Source organism: Chenopodium quinoa, unplaced genomic scaffold, assembly GCF_001683475.1.
Source record: "Chenopodium quinoa cultivar QQ74 unplaced genomic scaffold, ASM168347v1, whole genome shotgun sequence".
NCBI lineage: Eukaryota > Viridiplantae > Streptophyta > Magnoliopsida > Caryophyllales > Amaranthaceae > Chenopodium > Chenopodium quinoa.
Genome location: NW_018744062.1, coordinates 259840 through 283400, shown reverse-complemented (window position 1 = coordinate 283400; position 23561 = coordinate 259840). Strand labels below are relative to the sequence as shown.

At 37.6% G+C, this 23561-nt stretch overlaps 3 protein-coding genes across 3 annotated transcripts; 1 reads left to right on the top strand and 2 right to left on the bottom strand.

The window, feature by feature from the left end:
- Positions 1–368: 368 nt before the first annotated feature.
- On the bottom strand, positions 369–5083 carry LOC110690641 (proactivator polypeptide-like 1). Its single transcript, XM_021867492.1, has 6 exons — positions 4923–5083; positions 4167–4262; positions 2722–2873; positions 1915–2112; positions 911–970; positions 369–745 (listed from the first exon to the last, which is right to left on the bottom strand). The coding sequence occupies exons 2-6, from the start codon at positions 4255–4257 to the stop codon at positions 578–580; spliced, it is 669 nt and encodes a 222-aa protein (XP_021723184.1). The 5' UTR covers positions 4258–4262; positions 4923–5083; the 3' UTR covers positions 369–577.
- A 5374-nt stretch (positions 5084–10457) lies between these two features.
- On the top strand, positions 10458–12331 carry LOC110690809 (peroxidase 5-like). Its single transcript, XM_021867694.1, has 2 exons — positions 10458–10883; positions 11442–12331. The coding sequence occupies exons 1-2, from the start codon at positions 10551–10553 to the stop codon at positions 12240–12242; spliced, it is 1134 nt and encodes a 377-aa protein (XP_021723386.1). The 5' UTR covers positions 10458–10550; the 3' UTR covers positions 12243–12331.
- A 971-nt stretch (positions 12332–13302) lies between these two features.
- Positions 13303–22536, bottom strand: LOC110690640 (WEB family protein At2g38370-like). Its single transcript, XM_021867491.1, has 3 exons — positions 22155–22536; positions 20478–20711; positions 13303–14757 (listed from the first exon to the last, which is right to left on the bottom strand). Exons 1-3 carry the CDS (start codon positions 22317–22319, stop codon positions 13510–13512), a joined length of 1647 nt encoding a protein of 548 aa, XP_021723183.1. The 5' UTR covers positions 22320–22536; the 3' UTR covers positions 13303–13509.
- Between the last annotated feature and the right edge of the window lie 1025 nt (positions 22537–23561).

Below are 23561 nucleotides of genomic sequence, written 5' to 3'. Positions count from 1 at the left end.
ACAAACTCATCCAAATTAATTGGAAATTGTGATCAAAATTGGACTCAAATAAATGGCCTGAAATTTTGGATTGTCCTTCATAGCTGCTGGTGTAAGAAAAGAGATGATCAATGATAAACTAAGGGGATGACAGCCTAGTCACATGAACACCGCCTAAGACACCTGAAAAAATGGCCTCGTTAGCTTTCGAGGGTGTCAGCAAAACACCCTAAAAAACGCTCTATAACTCACACCCGTTATCTGATGTCACGCATCTACTCATATTAACAAGTGCAAATGTCCATGTCAATCACTAAGCAGCAACAGAATATTCTCTTAGAATGATCATATGCTATTTGTACTTGTATTAGGCTGAAGAATAAACCTACTTGAGAAAATGAAGAACTGGATATTCCAAACATAGTTTCAAGATTATAAAGTATTATTAGCACATTGGTGAGTGCTTCTGTACAATAGAATATGACGGTCTTTCTGGCCACAAAAAATACATACCATAAGCATGTTTGCGTAGAATGAAACGCGTAGAATGAAACTCACTTTGTTTAGAGGGATATTATACAACATGACATTACGATATTTAAGATGAAGTCACCATTTCGATTTTCCCCTCAACTGTCTCTTGTTCTGTCTCAGCGTTGTTGTGCTTACTGCAAGCATGGAATGTGGAGCAGAGGTCGACTTTTGCAATAAACTTCTGTGCGTCAACAAGGATAAGAGGTCCAAACTCGAACACCATGGATTTACACTGGTGAAACACACACAAAGAAAAGGAAAGCTCAGAATCATTCAAGCTTTTTCAGTCCTGTAAATGAAAGGTAGTACGAAAGGCAAACGGAAAAATGACACTAAAGAATGAAGATATTTTTTATTTTAAGGGGTTACTGGATGCAATGCAATAAAATATTCGTACCTTCTTTGTGTAACGTCCTACAGCATTACAAGCCTTCAGTAGGATCTGAATTACCTCTAGCTGTATACAAATAATCAGAAAATGAGTTTGGTGAATGGCTTGATAGTTGAGACAACTAGAAGCTACATTAAGGAAAAAAACGCTATCATTATTTCAATCACCTATCTTCGCTAATCTGCAAAATCATTTACTCTGTCACAAGTGACTATATACACATCAAAAACAAGTTACTTTATTCTAGAAAATCAAACATTAATATATTTAACTTGGCAATTACTTGAATATAAATGTCAAGATGGCATACTGCTATTAATGGCCGGAATAACAATAAGAGGGAACACACACACACACAAAAACAATAAATAAATAAACAAATTTGCCTACGAAACCAAAATGTACAGGTTATACTCACAATGCAACCAATGTGCATCTACCATACGAGTATACCACCCCCCCTACCCTCTCTCTAAACACCCCCCCCCCAAAAAAAAAAAAAAAAAAAAAAAAAAACGGTCCATACAATAATATGTCAGAGATTTTGTGAAGCAGCTTAACAGCTCAACACAGATCCCCACTCAACGTTAACATTCTACTAATGGCCAATTCTTTCTCTCTATTTTTTTTTTTAAATTTAATTCAAGTACATTATTATTTTTTTACTCTACTTTCTCCACCTTAATTTATGTGCTCCATACCAATATTAACCTCGAGCTGGGACAGAGGGAGGATGAAACTGTAAAAGCCAAGGTATCTGCTTTGATTAGTCACTCTACAATAAGAAAATCAAGGTATCTTCTTATAAAAATTACTCTACAACAAGAACCTTAGTTGCTATTGACAATAAAAGACATGTTTCTTTGTCAAACCTGGGTAGGGAATGGGAAAAGGAAAGGTTTGGGAGAGTTGGAACTTCCATTTAGCATCTATTCAATCCTAAAACAGGACTACGAGAGCAAGTAATACTTGATTCATTAGAAAATACAATAACAAAGTCAAGTACTGACCTCAGTGTCGGGGTCTTTAAGCTTGTCAAGAGCTTCATCAACAGCTCTGTGGCAAAGATCGCATTTATTTTTCTTTTCAGGAACGGAGGACACCACAACATTTCTACAGAGATCAATTTTCTTGCAAAATCCTTCAGGTTCAACTGATGAAACCTCTAAGAAGAAAAGAGGAGCATAGTAGTTCACCAACAATGTACACTGTCAAAAGAGAAAAAAAAACAGTTTAAAACCTTAGCCTGCCAACTGTAAAGTAACGACTAATATTACAATAACGACACAATATCAAGATATATTTGCTGAGGGATCAAATATATGGGGTGATACTATGCTACGGCTTCAATAACTGAAAGGGCAGACAAAAGTGTAAAGAAAGACATCTAAGCCTCAAACCATTTACTTCTCTTCACAACCCTCTTCATTTTGAGCTTTACATTCGCAAATGATCTTCCAATAAGACATAAAACAACTAGCACAGTTCACTTGTGTATGACATATCTTAAACATCTTCTAATGAGCCAATTATTAATCAGGAAAATACTGTAGCAAAAACTATATTTTGACATGTTAAGAAACCATGTAATAATCATTAGACCAGTTTTCGAATTTGACTGATCACATGAGGCAACTACTTTAACCTAAAATTATTATGAGGAAGCTTATAGAAAGGGAACCAACATACAAGAAATATAAATAAGTTGATGCAAAAATATTAATGAAAGATAGCAAAGAAACAGCAGTGGAGAAAAGAAGAATTGCACAGATTTTGGCAGAGCTAACAAACTCATTCTGCCTTGAAGAACTCAATACCTGCTTCGCCAAACCATGCATTTGTAAGCAGGCCTTGTGAAGGGACTCCATAATCTCGTTACGGGTCTTGTTTTGGTTAAGGTAGTCAAGAGCCAATGTGGTATACTCTTCACACATAGTGCAGACATCAATAGGTCCGGCAATTTCCAAACCTGAAAGTAGGACATCAGATTGTCAACTGACTACACCAGCAACTGATAAAACTAGTTCAAGAATCAAGACAACATCATCTTGTAGAGAGTTGAGATGCTTCAACAATTAACATTAATAATCAAACAGAAGTAAAAAATTTGTAGTAAATAATAGGAACCCATCATAAAGTTTCTTGGAACTTTCCTAGGATATGTAAGCATAGAAAACTAAGCAATTACAACATTTTGGTACTGGTTGTACTTGTTTTTTTGGTCACTACAAGAAGCTTTATGAGGTCCATATGGCCCTAAATTCTTTACCAACCTCTTTATTTCCAAAGTCAAATGCCTTTCATGCAATTATTAACTCAACATACGATTCAAGATGGCTCTCACAAAGACAGCAGCACATCACAACACAAATTCATAAATATCTTTCTCCATATTTTTAGTAACAGAACCTAGATGAGAGTATCAGTATGCCAACAAAACTGAAAAGAAAAAAATTATAGGGCATTGTCCAAGTATGTTAAATTTGTGACCTTCCATCACATCTCAACAGCCTCAATAAAAATACAATCCAGTCAAGGAACATATAATCCAAACCAACATGAAAAAAAAAAAAGAAAATGAAAGTCGACGCCTAAAATACATGCCATTTATTTCCAATACTCCAAAAGGATATCTCGACCATTCAAAAAACCCAACAGTCAATGACATTGGAAAAGAGAAAAAATCACAAAAAATTATGGAACATACACATATAGCCATAATATTTCAAGGTAGTTCTGAAATTCATCAATCGAATGAAATTTGGTGACACATCCAAGGCAAAGGCCTATATGAGGAATATGGAACAGGAAGGCTTAATGCTATCTGGTATTCTGGGTATGAGTTTGTAGACAACATTCATTTGCTCTCGGTTATATGACAACTAAATCAGTATCAATATGGCCAGTATGCCATATGCATGGACATAGTCATTAAGTCACTAATACATTAGACATAAGCAAGCTACGAAATTTAACAATCCCTATTAGAGATTCTGTGAATTAATGTTAACGAACAGAAGAATATAGAAACAGATTTCATAAACAATTAAGGTATGCAGCACCAAAAACAATTGTAACAATAGTAGTATCAATCAGATACTTATATCATAATCACAGAGAATTCGCAAAATCGCAAGCTATATAACAACAGTGATCAAATAGACTTGAAACATAATAGTAAACCATGAAATTTGAGCTATAAAGAAATCAAATGCAGTGAAGTGATCACATAGTCTACAGCTAAGATAAGCTGAAACATTACCTGAATCATCCGAAGCCGCCAAACTTCTAGCATCACACACCAAATTACCAGCCAAAACTAAAAGAACTACGAGCCCGACTCGGACATCCATGATTCCTGAAGTAAAACATACGAAGCTTGGTTAAAAAAAGTCTCTATATTTCTATAAGACTATAACAACAACAATTGGCAATTGATGAAACAATAAGAAGATTATAGGTCATAAATCAGAATTCCAAAGCCTAAGAATCAAAAAATTTGGTTACAACAACAAGTACAACGCAGGTACATCATCATCCATTCCTAACTAGGTTTTTTCAAGAATTGAAAACCCAGTTTAAAATATCAACTAATCAACTTCTTAATCGAATTTTCAGGCCTGATTAGAAATTTTTGAGGTCAACCATGATTCTCAAATAAAAACAGAGAAATTTTCACAAAATTGCGATGATAAATTCAACAAATTCATGGTAATTTCCACAAACAAGAAAAGTGCTTTATCAATTGAATTGATTATTCATACAATTAATAATCAAGATGTTTACCACGAATTAATGGCGGGTTTAATTAAATTAAAGTATAATCACGAAAAAACCCAGAAAAACAGCAACTTTCATCAAATAATTCAGACGAACAATCAAATTATACAATCAAGATTACAACTTTATTAGAAAAAAAAGTCATACAATCAACAAAAACCACTACATAAGACATAATAATCAAAATTAAAAAATTAAACAAAATCAAAGTAGAAAATAATAGAAAAGAATTAGGTACCTGATTTTTTGTAAGGATTGAAGATGAGTAGGAAAGAGATTAAAAAGGTTGGAAAGAAGAAGAAGACTACAAAAATTGAAGAAGATTCCTTAGAGTGGGTTTTTGATGGGGTGAAGTTGAAGTTTTAAAGAATTGGTGAAGAACATGGAATTTAAAGGGCCCACTTCATAATTCTAATAGGAGTATGATTCTTGTATACTCCATACATTGAGATATACTGATATTGACTTTAGGTAGCATACACGACAAGTCAGACAATAATCCTAATTATTACCTCCGTTTCATATTATCTACAACGGAAAATAGAGAAGAAAAATGTCTGATCGTTGCAAATAATATGAAACGAAGGCAGTATAAGATTGGTTGATGATAGTTATTTTATTTTAACTCTGTACTGAGCAATTAGAGGTGTTAATGAACCAAACTTGAGCCTCCAGTCTCGAGTTTTTTCGATCTAAAATTCTCAAATTCAATTTATCTTCCCATGGGATTTAATTTGCAAAAATTAGCATATTAAGTTATAATTTTTTATTTTTAATCTTTTTATTGAGGTAGTAATAAACCGGCCTTTTTTTTTTTTTTTTTTTTTTTTTAATTCAAGCATGAGCTTACATTACATTCTTTAATTCAATTTATTTCAAAACTGAACTTCAATTGCAAAATTTTAACTTTTTTAGGTTAAACTAATGATTGCTTTGGCTTATATGATGCTTCAGATTTTTACTTTTTGTAATTTTATGTTTAGTGAGAATATGCCATGACATAATTAATAATTGTGTCATATTTAAAACAAAAACCATTAAAAGCACAAGAATAAAGAATAACTTATATTTAGATAATCTCAAAGGTATCACGTACGTGTCACCTAAACATTCTTTAAACCGCTACTAAATAAATTTTTATAACTCTATATTTGCAATATTTTCTTAACTTTCCAACATAATAGTACAAATCTTAAACTTTTTACTCCGTAATATCTATCTATCTATATATAGATATATATATATATATTTTTTTTCTAAAAAATCGAGATTGTTAATAACCTTTTCTAAGTTGAGCTTAGATGTTTAATTAGCATTTAATATTTGGGAAATTCTCATTGGTAGCCTCGTGCTTTTGCGTATTTCCATTGGTAGCCACTTTTTATATGAATTATCTTTGGTAGCCTCGAACTCTTAACGTTTTCACTTCCGTAACCATATTTAACATAATCCGTTAAAATTTAACTGAATTAATTAAAATGTAATTAATTTTTTTTTAAAAAAAAAAATTAGAACATTCCTCCCACGCATTAGCCCAGGCCAGCCACCTCCCTCACCTAGTCCCCTCTGCCGGCGCAATGCCTTTAGCGCCAAAGCTGGAGTCATTAAGGGCTCAAGTAATCAATTGGAAGGTGTTTGAATCCAATCTGACATCAGTTGATGATGAGGAAGCATCTTCTTCTTCGACTACTCTTTTTACTTCATTAAAAGAGTTGGATGTCTCTACAATTGAAGATGGACCTAATTCTCTGTCAATCAGTAGTAGGTTCTCTAATCTACAAAGTATACAAATAGGTTGTTGCAACGAACTGACAAGTTTGATGACAGAGTCGCTAAATCCCATTAGGCATCTCCAAATTTATAAGTACGTTCAAGAGCTTAAAAAAATCCAAACCTTGTCTGTTTGCTGGCTGGTGTTGCGGGGTTCGCCGATTTGGTGCGTGAGGGAGCAGGGGCTTGAGTATTCGGGAATTAGGGCTGGGGGTGTCGGGAATTGGGGTGTTGGGAAGTGGGCGCCAGTGGAAGGGGAAGCTTGGGCACTGGCGCCGTCGCCGTCGGTGGAGGTGGAGATGGGAGAAGGTGGATGGGTGGTTAGGGGAAGGGTTGTTATTTTTATTTTTTTTTAAGATTAATTAAATTATGATATAACTAACTTAGTTAAGTATTTTTTAATTGTTATAAAACTAACCTCGGTTAAACTTAACGGTCAACTAACGGTTTTAGCTCAATAAGGTTATGGAAGTAATTTTTTAAGAGTTGGCGGCTACCAAAGATAATTCATATAAAAAGTGACTACCAATGGAAATACGCAAAAGTACGAGACTACCAATGAGAATTTCCCTAATATTTTTGAATCAATCCTGAATAATTTGCGAGTTGAAATCAGCTTGTTAACACCCCTATAAATATCATTTAAAACTAATCTCAGCTGTTAAGTGTGATTTTCAAAAAAGATTTGCTAGTGTTAGGATTACAAAGATCAAGAATTATAATTATAAATCATGAACAAGCTAAGCATCTTCCAATATATTTTATCCAACTGAATGTACATGAAGTATGTACAATACTTATATGTGGCTGACTACATGGTGTGACCACTTAACATGTAAAACAATTAATTAAAAAATAGGGGGTCATGGGCCTCATAGTGACGAGTAAATGGGATTTTTCTTTGATTTTTTAAAAAGAAGAAAGTAGGAGTTACTCGAATGAACAAATGAGGTTACTAGTTTCTAAAGTAGTTGATATTACTCATATAATGAATTGAAGTTACTTTATTATACAAAATGAGGATACTCTTATGAAAAAATAAGGTTACTCTTATTTATAAATAAGGATTATTCCTAATTTCCTATAAACCAATGTGGTCACACCGTATTGCTAGTAGGGGTGAACATTGTTTGGTTTGGTGCGGTTTGAGTCCAAACCAAACCAAACCGCAAAATACGGTTTGGTAAATTTTTTAAACCAAACCAAATCATATTAGTATTGAAACCAAACCAAACCAAACCGTAATAATACGGTTTGGTGCGGTTTATGATGAGATGATATTTTTTTTTCAAAAATTGTCAAATAATACTTCACTAATTTATAATAATATTTAAATAAGTAGCCGAAACGGATTAAATTGTACTACAAAGTTACAATAAAAATATCAAGTGCTAACACATAATAAAAATAATACATAACAATAAAAGATATTCATATGAGTACTACATTATAGTCATTAATTATGGAGTATTGACGGTATAGTTTTTATTATTTTTCATGGTTTTTTATTTATTCTTTAATTTTATTGAAAAATTATATAAATATAAAAATACGATTTATTGGTTTACGGTTTGGTTTGGTTTATAATTTTTGCTAAACCAAACCAAACCATAAACCATATTTACAAAAAAATCGAGACCAAACCGTAATTTTATAAACCGTAAACCAAACCAAACCGCTAAAATACGGTTTGGTCTGGTTTGGTTACGGTCCAGACCAAACTGTGTACAGCCCTAATTGCTAGCCACATACAAGACTTACTTCCAAATATAACATTGATCATCTTGATAAACCCTAAAGTCCCTAATCTATTACAAGTATTTGTTAGGTACTATATAATTTGCAGCAAAGGAAACTTCCCCTGATTAAATGACTAAATGAGTGATAACTGATAAGAGTGCTTGGATTTAGTGGTGTACCTTATATATTGTGGTAGAAGATTTAGTTTCTAAGTTTGGAACTCGGAGGAAGCTTATATGAAAAGGGCTTTTGATTTTATTGTTGGGCTGGCATCCCAGCCTGATCTGCACTTAACTAATCCAAAGGACAAAATAAAAATGGATGGTAGAATAAAAATCTTTATAAAAAGATACGAGTATCGAATTAATCATTGAAGATGGTCTAAGTATGATTAGTTAAAAAAGGTTTGAGGTATAAAACGGAGGTTGAGGCAAAAAGGTGGATGGGAACTATTCACCATTTCTTTAAACTGTTTTGGAGAGTGAAGATTCACCTCCTCCCGTGAAAATAAGTGGTTAGGAATTTTCATTTAAGCCATGTGTCGCACCTAACACTATAGTTGGTGGTGTTTTATCTACTATGCAAAGTTTAAGGTACTCAGTGCACCTAAGTCATACTTTAGGGTGTTGCGGACAATTTTGCTTACAAATTATGCAATTTTACACTTACTAGTTTTTAGCTAATCATTGATTGTTTGCTTTACTATCTTGTTAGATGGCTCAAATTTTATAAGCTCATTATTTGGTGGAACGTTTGTGCAAATTTTTAAAGTTTTCGGAAAAAAAAAAAAATCAGCGAAGTTAATTTATCCGCATAATTTCTCTTGAATTATTTACTTAAACGTTCAAGAAAATTCTTCACATTGGAAGCAACAAGAAATATGGTTCGTGAATATTCTAGAATATTATTATGGATAAGAATGATGAAGGGAGTTTTGGAATATTCATTTCTTTCTACCTCCATCTACAACTATAAATGTTAATGATGGACATTCAATCAAGGGATACATATACAAAAATCCATATCTATTCACACATAAGCCTTTAACACATTTTAACCTCCTTATAAATCTTTACCTATTTTCCTTATCTACTAATCAACTATTTCTTTTTGCCCTCCTACTCCTTTGCATGGGAGTTGTATAGTGAGAGTTTGCTTGTACTCCTATTTTTTACAATGTGAATTAATGTTGTGTGTCCTTTTCTTTTTTACTATTTATCTTGCCTTATTGCAATTCCGCTATATAGGTTTATTGTGGTTATAGGCAGCCTGATACTATTCTTAGTTTCTTACTACTTTTATCACACACACAAAAAAAAAAAACAAAAAAAAAAAAATAAAAAAAATAAAAAAAATTCACGAAATGTCTCTAAAAAATTTATCACAAAAGTTTTTAACAAACTCTAATTTAGGTGGTAGCAAAGTTAAAAAATAAAATAAAATAAAATAACCGATAGCAAATGTGAAGCGAGTATTTTCCCTGATAACAAATGTCAAAATTTTCCACCTTAAATGACTTGTATATAAGCAACACATCTATCTATCTATATTTTAGTATTTAAAAACAAAAACCACAAATCTAAAACTAAGCCCCATGCCACCATAATCACTCATATGTCACATGTCACCTTTTTTTTTTTTTTTTTTTTTTTTGAATGTCCAAAAAAAAAAAATCCTTTCTTTTTAAATTCTCATTTTAATATAAAAACAAAATATATATAAATAATGTTTGATTCTTTAATCTTTATGCATTCTAAAACTTACAAATTTAAGTAAGAAAATTGAGTGTTTAATATTCAATATAATAAGTTAAAGTTAAACTAATTAGTGTTCATTACATTAACAATAAAATAGTCTTTTCATCTCCTAAACTTAAATATAACTTAAACCAATGTGTCATTTCATGCCCTACAATATCTATGTATATATACCCAACTAAATTCAACAACACCACCGACACTTTTCAAGAAAAATAACTTAAGTAACAACCCGTGAATCGAACGGAAAAAAAATTACAAACCATGACCTTAAGTGATAGGCAATTAATATGAACAAAAAATGTATAAAAATGAGAAATCATTATCACAAATTCACAAATTTGTAAACTTGTATGTTATACTTTTGTTAAAACTAGACATATGCCAGATATTAGACACTACATTTCACATTCTATTTTAATTATAGTTTTACGAAGGTAAAAAACAAGCTAATTATTAGGAAAACTACAAGTCATTCTTGGTTGTCATCCAAATATCAGGGAATTTTTATTTGTAAAGCACATAAATATTTAACAAAAGTGCAAAATTCTAATGATTTACCAAAAAAAAGAGGGGGTGATTTGGTGAGATCACCAAATATGGAGTCCCCCTTAGCCATTCTCACGACCCTTCTTAGCATTATAGGCCTTAATAATCATTCTTCATCCCCATCTTCGTTCCCACTCGTATCGTCTCCTTTATTCCCTTCCGCACCATCTCCGTCTCCATCTCCATCTCCATCTCCATCTCCATCTCGGGGAGGAGAAATAAATACGACTGCGATTAGTGACAAACTCAGAGTAGATTTCTACAATTTAAGTTGCCCAAATGTAGAGCAAATAATTGGTGATGTTGTTTGGAAAAAATCACAAGAGAATCCAGGAATTGTTCCTGGTATTATCCGTCTTCATTTTCATGATTGTTATATCACGGTAAGTTTATAACAAAATTCATATTCATCCATAAATTATAATGTTGCATCTATATGTTGAATGAAAACTTTGTTAATAAAAGGCATAAAAAAATATCATTTTAATTCCGAAAAAATATATATAATTCTTCATGAAATTTTTTTCAATTTGCACAATGCACGCAATGACATTAATCGACAACCTTTTAAGAAAGATGATGATACAAATTAAACTATTAAAGTAAATATTGTAACCACATTTTTTTAATCAAATGGACCATAAAAAAATACGTCAGTTGTACGACATTTTCATATCTTGTCAAATAAACCTCCACATTTTAAAGTGACCATTAACAAAGCAAGTTTTTATTTTATTTTTTGTGGCACATATGCAAGGTAAAATATAAGAGATTGGTGGTAAAAATTGCTAGGCAACCTATAATATAAAGATTTTAATTTATTTCGGTTTAAGCGATTATCTAGATTTCTAATGCAGTAAAATGGTGATTAAAGGTGATTTTTTTTTTTCCTTCATGCACATAATAATGCTAAGATTGCTAGCTCACTGTGATCATAACAGGGATGTGATGCATCAATCCTTCTCACCGCTCAAAGATACAACTGTTACGACGCAGAAATGACATTCCCAGCAAATGGAAATTCCTTAAGGGGCTTGGATGCCTTAGATGCTGCGAAGACAGAGGTTGAGAAGCACTGTCCCGGTGTAGTATCCTGTGCAGATCTTTTAGCATACGCAGCTCGAGATATGATTGTTTTATCAGGAAACCCGAAATATGATGTTCCTGCAGGACGTCGTGACTCTTTCAACACTCCTGGTGGCCTTGCAAGTGCCCTTCCTAAGGGAAATGATACTGTTGCTTTTCTGCAACAAGCGTTTGCAGACCGAGGTCTTACGTTACAGGACATGGTCGTGCTAGAGGGGTCACACTCGATAGGCCAAACCCGATGCCAGAACACGATTGCAGAAGTTGGGTCGATGGATAAAATGCCTGATACAGCAAAGTTTGTTGACAAGCAGTTCCTGCAGATGGAGAAGCAGAAGTACTGTCCTGAATCTAAGGAAGTGTTGTTCGGGGAGTTAAGAGTACCTTTGTTTCCCGACAATCCTAATAACTCCGATTGGGGCAACGCCTTCTACAACCACATTATGAAAGGCAGGGGCTCGCTCCCTTTCGATGTATCACTAGCTGTTGAACAGACCACAAAAGGTATGGTCCAACGTTACGCCTCAGACAGTGCTCAATGGCAGAAAATGTTTAATGAAGCCATGGTCAAATTGGGAAAGGTTAATGTGCTTACAGGAGACCAAGGCGAAATCAGGAGGAATTGTAAATGGATTAACGCGGTTTCTACAGCATAATTACTAATTTATAGTCCAAAATTTACGCGATTATCTCCTCCTTTGTACCAATCATTTACTTAATGTGCAAGGCTAATAAACTAACAGAAGAACCACCCTGTGACACTGTTTTCAATCTTTACTACTTTCAGACGATTTTTGTTAGTCTTAATTGTATCACTTAATAATTGAGGCTACCAAGTTAATTTACTAAGAGTATATATTTAGTTGGTTATTCCATATTACTATCTAAAAAGAGGGTACAACATTTTACTGCGACGTCTATGATCAAGAATGGTGATACTCACTCAATAGCGTGAAAATCTAACATTACATCGTCTTCAATCTTCATCACATATTCACATTTACTGCATAATACCAAGTACGTGTACTGCATAATATTGATCGATATATGATTTCGACACAAATTGACACACATATCCATTTGGTTGTACCATGGTGTTTTAACATCTTCACTATAGGCAACTTATTGTATGTTTAACATTTTCCTAAAACATATGGAGTACTTCCTAATATTTGTTATTTAATGTAACATCAACTAATGTAATACGAATCGACTCGTCAAAATTGGACCAAATAAACCGTGAAGATTAAGGTCTGGTCAGGGTCCTTATCAAGTAAAAAAAATAAAATAATGTAATACGAAGTATTTTTTACAACACATGCCAATTGCTTTGCTTTGCCATCCAGAGTTCACTGTTTATAAAATACAGTAATGATTAAAAAAAAAAAAAGAGCACAAGAGACAACATTTTAGTCATGTAGTCCAACGGCTACTTTAAATCATAAATGGCATGCAGTAAAGCCGCAAATTCTGCTTACATGGCACATTAACAAATCTCTTTTTTTGATGATCAACGGCTACTTTACCACCATAATAATAGTAATAATTAAAAACAAAAGGGTGTAACGGCTATATTTCACTATGCATGCTGACGGTTGACCCTAACACCATCATACTGTTATGATAAATTAATCAAGCAGGAAATTCACCATGAAACTTGGCAAATTTCTGAGGCAGAAACATACATGTAGCATGTAACACAAGACGATTAAGAAATAAGAACGCTTAGCTTTTATAATACAAAGAAGCACGGCCGAGCTAATACATGGTAAGTACTCAATAGAAACATAGGGACAGGAAGTAAATCCAGACAATTAGAATTATAAGTACAAGAAATAGAATGGTATACAAAAACATACAAATAATGTTATAAACTAGCAGTCAGGTTATACATCAAGTAGCAATTCTTGTAAGGCATTTTTGTTACCTTGCCGCGGAAGTGGGCTGCTTCTTTTTCTTGCTTTGCTTGGGCAAAAGCATTGAGAATCGTCCGAATCCAAGCTTCTTCCTTTTGGCAGGCAGCTGCTTTTGAGAACCCCCACAGTCACTCTCCACCTTCCAAGCAGAGGATATGACAGCGTTCTGTTTCCCGAGCATCTGACCCAATGAAACCTTCCGTTTAACATTACTTTTCCCTGATTCATATTCTTCGGTGATGAGCAACTTCTGGCTAAGTATTTGCCCTATTGACAAGGTTGACTTTAACACGGGGGCTTTCGCGTCACTTACTAGATTAACACCATTCACATCAAGCACCCAAGAATCTCTCCTTCGGTTTGAAGGGTAAGGATTCTTGAATTTGGTTGAGTTTTGTATGGAACGCCTTCGCTCTCCATGCTCAGATCTCCACTTCCGAAGAGCCTCCTCAACACCAAGCTTAGCCCTATTGGCAGCCTCAACTCTGTTCAAAGCATCTTCCAATGCCTGTTTAGAGGTTTCAACTTCGTCCATGGCTTCTTCTACCCTCTTCATAATATCCATTTTCGATACATTTGCTTCATCAACTTGAAGTGCTGCCTCAAGGGCTTTTATATTGCAACTTTCCTCGGCATCTTGAGCCTTGCTTTTCAAGGTAGAGTATTCTTCAAGAGTAAGTGTTACTTTTTCAAGGTTTTCCTCAGTAGTTGAATTCTCGCTCTGCTCTATAGCCTTGATCTCAGCAAGAGCAACAGCTTCAGCAGCCTTCGCTGCTAACTTCATTTTTCTAGCAGCAACCAATCTGAACTCGGCTGTCTTTACCTTAGCCTTTGTTTGTTCAATCTCTGACATGACCTTCATGACTTCAGACTTTGCAGTCTCTCCTTTCTTCTTGAAATCTTCTGCCTCATCGCTCAACCGTTGAAGCTCCGCTGCAATGTCCTTGCTACCGTTGTTAGCTTCCTTGGCATCTTCCAGTTTAGATTTTTTGTGGTTTATTTCTTCTTCAAGTGAGGAAACCTTCAATGTGTTCGATCTCAGTCTTTCACGAGTTTTCTCCAAGGACACCCTTTCTCGCTCTATCTTCTTGTTGTAAGATTCCACAGATGCTCGAATTTCAGCAAGATCACTCGTTGTCTTGGTAAGGTTCAACTTAGCCTGTTTAAGTTCCATCAATATCAAACCCGGAGTTGATGATGGTACAAGGTTTGAACCTTCTGGAAGCTTCTGAGCTGAGAGATTAGGATTATTCTCCTTCTCTTCTGCAACGGACTACGTGGTACGGCAATAAATAGCTAAGACGGGAATTGTTTGATTGATTAATGGCAGCTAAAAGCTTGCGAGAAAGATAACAATGGCTTTAGGCCATTACTCTCCAAGAGTTCCTTACAAATTTCTGCTTTTCTCTTCTACTCTTTTCTCACCTATTTATACTACTACAACTCATACTACAACTCATACGTAATCGGACAAAACGCCTTAATTGCTAAATTTACTACAATTTGTCAACAAGCTAGAGTTACCACAGTTAATAAGCTAATACTCCAAAAGTGTCCCCTGCTACACTCAGATAACCGTTGCTTGTGTTGGTGTTGGTGGAGTGTCCTGCTGCCCCTGCTGTTCCTGTCCCCTCCTTTGCCTTCTGCTATACACCAAAATAGGTGGAGCTTGTGGGTGTATTGCAATACCGGCCCCCAAAAGAGCCACCTTGTCCTCAAGGTGGAAGCTCGTAAACTGCTCTTTGACTGCTACGGCATCCTCCCATGTAGCCTCAAATTCTGGAACCCCCAACCACTTAATTAACACCTCAACTCGACCTTGCTGCCCATTCTTGCGCCTAACATCCAACACCTCCTCTGGTTCAACCACCATCTCCAACTCCGGGGTCAATTGTGCGGGGATGGTGGGGGAAACATGAATACCACCAACAGCGCGCTTCAATTGCGAAACGTGAAAAATGGGATGAATGCGACATTCCTCCGGCAATAATAACTTATACGCCACCTGACCCACACGCTGCACCACCTCATAGGGTCCATAGAAGCGAGCCGCTAGCTTCTCAAAAGGCCTCCTAGCCAAAGACCGCTGTCGGTAGGGTTGTAATTTGAGGAACACAAAGTCCCCCACCTGAAACTCTTCATCCCGACGCTTACCATCCGCATTACTCTTCATAATCTGCTGAGCACGCACCAAATTGAACTTCAATTCGTCCAAGATTAAGTCCCGTTCTTGCAGCAATTCCTCCACGGTGCCCACCGAAGTATGTCCTGCTCCCACCCGTATCAATTTGGGAGGCTCTCTACCGTAAACCGCCATAAAAGGAGTAATCAGTGTAGCGGAGTGAGGGGTGGTGTTGTACGAAAATTCGGCCCACGGCAGCCACCTTGCCCAAGACTTGGGCTGACCCCCCGCGAAGCAGCGGAGATACGTTTTAAGCCGCTTGTTTACCACCTCCGTCTGTCCGTCGGTCTGGGGGTGGTAGGAGGTGCTGCGCTTCAAAACAGTCCCCTGCAACCGAAATAACTCTCTCCAAAAATTGCTCAAAAACACTCTATCCCGATCCGATACAATGCTGGCCAGAATTCCATGAAGCCGGACCACCTCCTTAACAAACACCTCCGCCACCGTATACGCCGAGAAAGGGTGCTTGAGCCCAATAAAATGGGCGTACTTCGACAATCTATCAACTACCACAAATATGGTATCCACTCCCTTCGATCGGGGTAAACCCTCTACGAAATCCATGCTTATATCCTCCCATATTTTCTCGGGGATGGGCAGCGGTTGCAACAACCCTGCCGGAGTTTGTTGAGAGTGTTTATTCCTCTGACAAATTGAGCAGCTTCGTATATATTGCATCACATCCTTCCGCATCCCACCCCAAAACCAATCCGCCCCGATTTTCAAATAGGTCTTAGTTTCACCGACATGTCCTCCCTCCGGTGAGTCGTGATAGACTCGAAATAGGGTGGTTTTGTGCACCGAATTCCTTGGAATGACGACCCGACCCTTGTACAGCAACTGATGATTGTCCACCGTATAACCACGGGGTCCTTGTCCACCCTCGACCTCCGCGATTAATTTCTGAATTTCGCCACTTCTCGCGATTTCCTCCTTCAATTCATCCCAGTTCACCAATTGCGTGGCCACGATCGCGTTACATTCCCCTTTTTTCTCATCCTCGCCACGCCTCGACAGGGCGTCGGCCACCCTATTGGCCACCCCGGGTTTGTATTGAAGTTCAAAGTCAAACCCCACCAATTTCCGAACCCATTTATGAAATTCCATCCCAATTTCCCTCTGTTGTGTTATGTATTTGAGGCTTTGTTGATCGCTTCGGATTACAAATCTTCGACCCAACAAATAGTGCTTCCATTTCTCCACGGCGAGGCAAACCGCCATCAATTCTTTCTTATATATCGATTTTCCTTGTCCTCTAGGGACGAGCACCTTACTAAAGAAGGCCACCGACTTCCCACCTTGCATCAAAACTACTCCGAGGCCGTACCCCGAAGCATCCGACTCCACAACAAATTCCTTCGAAAAATCGGGCATGATGAGTACGGGCGCCGAGATCATCGCTTGCTTCAAGGCGTTAAACGCCTCATCGGCGGCCGGAGTCCACCCGAAACAGTCTTTCTTGAGTTGCTCTGTTATTGGCCTTGCGATATGAGCGTAGTGATGAATGAATTTCCTGCAGTATCCTGTCAAACCCAAAAACCCCCCTCAAATCTCGGATGGACTTCGGTGTGGGCCAAGAAACCATTGAGCCCACCTTCTCTTGATCTACAGCACATCCCTCTTTAGAGATTATGTGGCCCAAGTAAGCCACTTTGGGCTTCCCAAATTCACATTTCTTTAAGTTGGCAAACAGTGAGTTCTCTTTAAGGGTGGCTAAGACTAACTTCACGTGAGCATTATGTTCCTCTTCACTAACACTATACACCAAAATGTCATCAAAGAAAACAAGGACAAATTTATGCAAATAGGGTCGGAATACCTCATTCATGAGAGCTTGGAAAGTCGCCGGGGCGTTAGTGAGACCGAAAGGCATGACAAGAAATTCGTAATGCCCCTCGTGAGTCCGGAATGCGGTCTTGTGAGTGTCCTCCGGTCTAACTAATATTTGATGGTAGCCGGCTTTGAGATCAAGCTTTGAAAATACCCTTGCTCCATGTAACTCATCTAGCAACTCATCGATTACCGGAATGGGATATTTATCGGGAACGGTCTCTTTGTTGAGGGCCCGGTAATCCACACAAAATCTCCATGATCCATCTTTTTTTTTTCACCAAAAGCACCGGACTTGAGAAGGGACTCGTGGACGACCTTATGATACCCGCTTGCAACATCTCCTCGATGAGCTTTTCGATCTCATCTTTTTGGAATTGTGGGTATCGATAGGGCCGGACACTAATGGGGTTAGTACCCTCCTTAAGCACTATAGAATGCTCATGTCCCCTTGTTGGGGGTAATCCACTTGGACACTCAAACACCATGGAAAACTCCTCCAATACTTCTTGCAAGTATTCTGGAGGCCCACTGATTTTCGGCCCATCCTCAATGGGGCAGCCCACTTGCTTCTCCAACTTGCTCATTTCCACTAGTATGCCTCCTTCCTCCTTCCTCAACGTTCTAATCATGGCTTTAAGGGTAATTCCCGACTTGGTCAAGCTTGGATCCCCCCTAATTACCATGGTCTTCCCATCCATGGAGAAACTCATTTCTTGCAACTTCCAATTGGTGAGCACGGTTCCTAATTTCTCGAGCCATTGTATACCCATGATCACATCCGAGTTTCCCAACTTAAGAGGTAAGAAATCCTCCTCTACCACTACCCCTTCTCCCAATTCCACGCATACTCCTCTACATTGCCCCTTCCCTTTGATATTCTCCCCATTCCCAAGTGACACCCCAAAACTAGTGTCACCCGATACTACTAACCCAAGACTCTCCACGGTGTGCAAAGATATGAAGTTATGGGTGGCCCCCGGGTCGATCATGATCACCACCGGTTGCCCCTTGATCTTTCCTCTAAGCCTCATCGTCTTTGGATTGGATAACCCGATAATTGAGTTCATAGACACGGCGACCGGGCTCTCCTCACTTTCCAACTCCGGTGCCTCCATCACCGCAAGGTCCCCCCCTTCCTCACCTTCTTCCTCCTCTACTAACAACACACTAAGCCCCTTAGCTCCACAAACATGGGTAGGTCCGGTCCATCTTCCATCACACTTAAAGCAAAGGCCTTTTGCCCTTTTATCTTGCATTTCCCGCTCAGTCAATCTTCTCACACTTCCACTAAACTGAGAGGAATTTGGGTATGGTCGGTTTGAGTAGGAATTTGTGGGTTGGTTTACAGAGGCTAGGGAGTTTTGTGAGGATTGGCTGGGTTGATTGCTGTGGGTTGGGCCAGTAGGAGTTGGGCCGAAGCTTCGGGCTGGTTGGGTATTACAAGTGGGGTTGGGTTGATTTGTGGGTTGATGAGGTTGGTTGGATCCAGCCCCTAATATGGTGGTGGCGGGGCTCCGGTTAAAGTAGGAATAGGGTCCGGGTTTGGTAAACACTCCACCCGACTTGAACCCGGCTACCCGATTTCTTTCCTCGACCCGCACCGCCAAGTCCATTGCTTCATCCAAGGTCATCGGATTCAACATTCGAATTTCAGCCTTTACTTCCTCCCTCAATCCATTAATAAACTGAGCCTTGAGAATGTTCTCCGGAATGTCAGGAAGAGGCGTCGCCTTCTCTATAAAAAACCTCCGATACTCCACCACCGTGGCGGTTTGTTGCACCGCCAACCATTGCTCGTGTAGCGAGACGGCGTTAATAGGTCGGAATTGGTTTAACACTCGTAATTTCAAATCTTCCCAGAGAACCACTGGCCGGCGACGGTGTTCCCATTGATACCACTGGAGCGCGTCCCCATCAAACGCCACTACCGCCGCCTGTATTTTCTCGGCCTTCGACAGTTGATAGAATTGAAAAAATTGCTCTCCTCTCAAGATCCACCCGTCTGGGTCTTTTCCGTCGAACGTGGGCATGTCCAACTTACGGAATTTCCAGTTGCTGCGAGTCTCGTGGTAGTTGCGATTCTCCTGGTTGTTCTCGTGGTGGCGAAATGCACCACCCAACCCTGCCTCCCAATTTCCAAAGCGGAGGCCATTGAAAGCCCTTGCTCCGATTGGTGTGTCTTGGTAACCCCCTGCCGCGTGTTGAGGCTGCTCCACTTCTTCCTCCGCCCCATGCGATGGCGCCTGCTGACCCCCCAATCCCTTCAAGGCGTCGCGAATCTCGTCTAGAACCTTATCTTGTCGGCTCGTCGCCATGTTCACATGTTGGGTTATGTCTTGACGGAATCGATCCATTCTTCTCTCCAACGATTGCCTCACCTTGTCAATGGATTCATCTTGTTTCTTCAAGAGGGTATGCTGAAGCGAACCTTCCCCTTCACCGAGCTTTTCGAAGATTTCCTCCACTCTTTCCTCTAGCGCCGCCACCCTCTCTGGTGTCACCGTTAACGGAGTCGGCGGCATTCCGGCTCTGATACCAAGTGCAACGGACTACGTGGTACGACAATAAATAGCTAAGACGGGAATTGTTTGATTGATTAATGGCAGCTAAAAGCTTGCGAGAAAGATAACAATGGCTTTAGGCCATTACTCTCCAAGAGTTCCTTACAAATTTCTGCTTTTCTCTTCTACTCTTTTCTCACCTATTTATACTACTACAACTCATACTACAACTCATACGTAATCGGACAAAACGCCTTAATTGCTAAATTTACTACAATTTGTCAACAAGCTAGAGTTACCACAGTTAATAAGCTAATACTCCAAAAGTGTCCCCTGCTACACTCAGATAACCGTTGCTTGTGTTGGTGTTGGTGGAGTGTCCTGCTGCCCCTGTTGTTCCTGTCCCCTCCTTTGCCTTCTGCTATACACCAAAATAGGTGGAGCTTGTGGGTGTATTGCATCTTCCTCCTCTTCTTCTTTCACAATAGATGGCTTCCCATCAACACTAACATTCACTTGGGCTTCATATTCTTCTTTTTGTAGCTTTGACTTGAGCTCCTCAACAATCCTCTTGGTTGCTTCGAGTTCTTTTAAAACCTCAAACGTATCTTTTTCTTTCAAGATCAGCTCTTTCTCCAATTCGGCTGCTTGTTCTTCCACTTTTGCCACATCAATTTCCTCCACATCACCGGGCTATAATATTTTAACATAAGATTAAAAAAATAGTTAGAACTGTGTTTTCTTGACAAAATCAGAAGAATGCACCATGATATTTGGCATATAGATAATAGTAGAACAATAATGTTTCAACTCAATAATTTATCACTATTACATTTGATACCCCAACTACTTCCACAAAGCAAATCGTATGATCCTAAAAAACATACCTATTTGGGCACTAATTGAACTTCAGCTTCCATTTATTTTGGATTTCATTCAACAAGATAAATGTCCAACAGTCCTAGTATTGGTTAAAATAACAGTGCAAATATGCTAAAAGTCTTTCTGATTTTTACCCATTAGTTGATTATAAATCTTTCGAGTTAATCTTAGTTAATGTGAGTTGATGAACCATTTACCTACCACCCTTCTTCAATTATTTTCAATAAGAGAAGCATTTCATCTACTCCCCACCCTAAGACATTATTTTTTTGAATTATATTTTGAATCGAGATACATTGAACTTCCTGATTCCGCCATTACGTCTCAAAGCTGTAAACAATCATACTATGGCAATGTTCTTCCATCAACCCCCGTGTGTGTCCTAGCGTCCTACATCGACTGATATAAACAGCCATACTACTAAGAGTCCTAACCCATCCAAACAAATCCTTACCCTTTCATATTTCGGCTATCCTGCCAACACTAATCACATTCCTTTTTTAAGTAACACCAACTAGTTCCACACTACCACTTTAACTAGTTTTCTACACACCACTCATTCCTATCATAATGTCTAACCCGAATAACATCTTTAAATCCAACCACAATCAATTTTTCCTTAATATACCATCACTAAGTATCGAACTTCCTATATTCGTCATTTCTCCTCAAAGCTAGAAATCGCAAACATAAGATCATACTAAAATGAATCAATGTACTCTATCATCGATTAAATATGGGTCCAACAAACAAATTTATAGGAATTCAAATGTACGCAACCAGGAAACACTAACCACTTTAAACATTTCCAACCTAAAGAATTCACTTTCCTCCTAATTGAAATTTAAATACATTTAGCTACTACACTACTGATTACTAAACACTAAATCCTTTCACATTTTCCATGACTAAAATATTCAAATTAAACCCCAACTACAAAAAAGAAAAATTAATTACACATTTACACCAGAAAACCAACTATCATGTTAACACTTCATAAAAATTTATATGATCACAAATTCACATATACCGACACCCGGTTGGGCGTCCTCACGACTTTAATCAGCTAAGCTAGCTCGCGTCCACAAAAATTCACATACACAAACACATAGGAATACATACATTTTACTCCATCAAATTCTCAGTCTTTAAAAAAACCCATAAAAATTGAAACAGAACAAAAACAAATTCAGTACAAATCTGTAAAACAAAATTGAACAATACTAAAAAAACAAAATTAGAGCTAGAATTTACCAGAAAAGAATGAGTGGATTTATGTAAATTGGAAACAGGCTTCCAAAATCCAAGACCACCAAACTTAGTGACAGCTTCTTTAACAGACTCAAATGGTGCTGAAGTATCAATTTCACCTTTCAATTTTCCTGAATCCCCAAATCCTAGGGTTTCTTCGTCCCCCATTTTCAATCAATCAATCAAAAGAAACCCACAAAGAAAAGCCCAAAATAAAATTGACCCTTTTGATTTTTTGACCTTAATTGCTGAAAAAATTATCTGGGGTCTTAACTTAATGTTGACTGAAGTAGAAAAAATCAAGAAAAAAGAAAAGAAAAACAGAGGAAAAATGTGAGAGTAGAAGAAAAGTGTTGTTGAACAATACTAAAAAAACAAAATTAGAGCTAGAATTTACCAGAAAAGAATGAGTGGATTTATGTAAATTGGAAACAGGCTTCCAAAATCCAAGACCACCAAACTTAGTGACAGCTTCTTTAACAGACTCAAATGGTGCTGAAGTATCAATTTCACCTTTCAATTTTCCTGAATCCCCAAATCCTAGGGTTTCTTCGTCCCCCATTTTCAATCAATCAATCAAAAGAAACCCACAAAGAAAAGCCCAAAATAAAATTGACCCTTTTGATTTTTTGACCTTAATTGCTGAAAAAATTATCTGGGGTCTTAACTTAATGTTGACTGAAGTAGAAAAAATCAAGAAAAAAGAAAAGAAAAACAGAGGAAAAATGTGAGAGTAGAAGAAGAGTGTTGTTGGGAGTGAAGGTTGAGGGGTTTAAGGAAGTAATAAAAGTGGGGTTTGTTTGTTTGTTTTGTGTTGGCGTGGGGACAACGTTGATTGTCTTTTTAACGTTCGAGTTTTGGGAGTAAACGGTTGGAGATTTGTTGGGTTTTGTGCTTTTGAGTTTTTGATTTGAAGTTTGAGCATATTTCTATTGTTTTATAATGATTTCTTTTTGGTCTACTATAACGTCTACTATTTGAGTTTTAGAGAGTCTTCTTTTGTCTTTCTCTTAGAAAAGGGAGGCTAACTAGACATATGGATTATGGAGTAGATTTTAGGTCATGGGGTCTTTGTAGAAGTCAATCCTCTTTCACATCTTAGGCCCTGTATTTTTTGAGCTTTAGAGGAGAGCAGGACAGATTTCAACAGAGCATAGCAGGGCTAGGCTTTCACACATTGCGGAGCAGGGCAGAGCAAAACAAATTTCAGCAGAGTAGAGCAGTGCAGTACAGAGTAGAGCACCTCTAAAGAACAAGGTCTTAGTGGTCATTTGGTTGAACATCACAAGTTTCTTACCAGCTATTTGACTAGACGCGAGACATAGTCCGCCCTTAATAAAGATTGATCTCCCTTTTTTTGAGCCAACACCATAAACCTAGTTTTGAACCCTTTTTTTGGTCAAAGCCAAA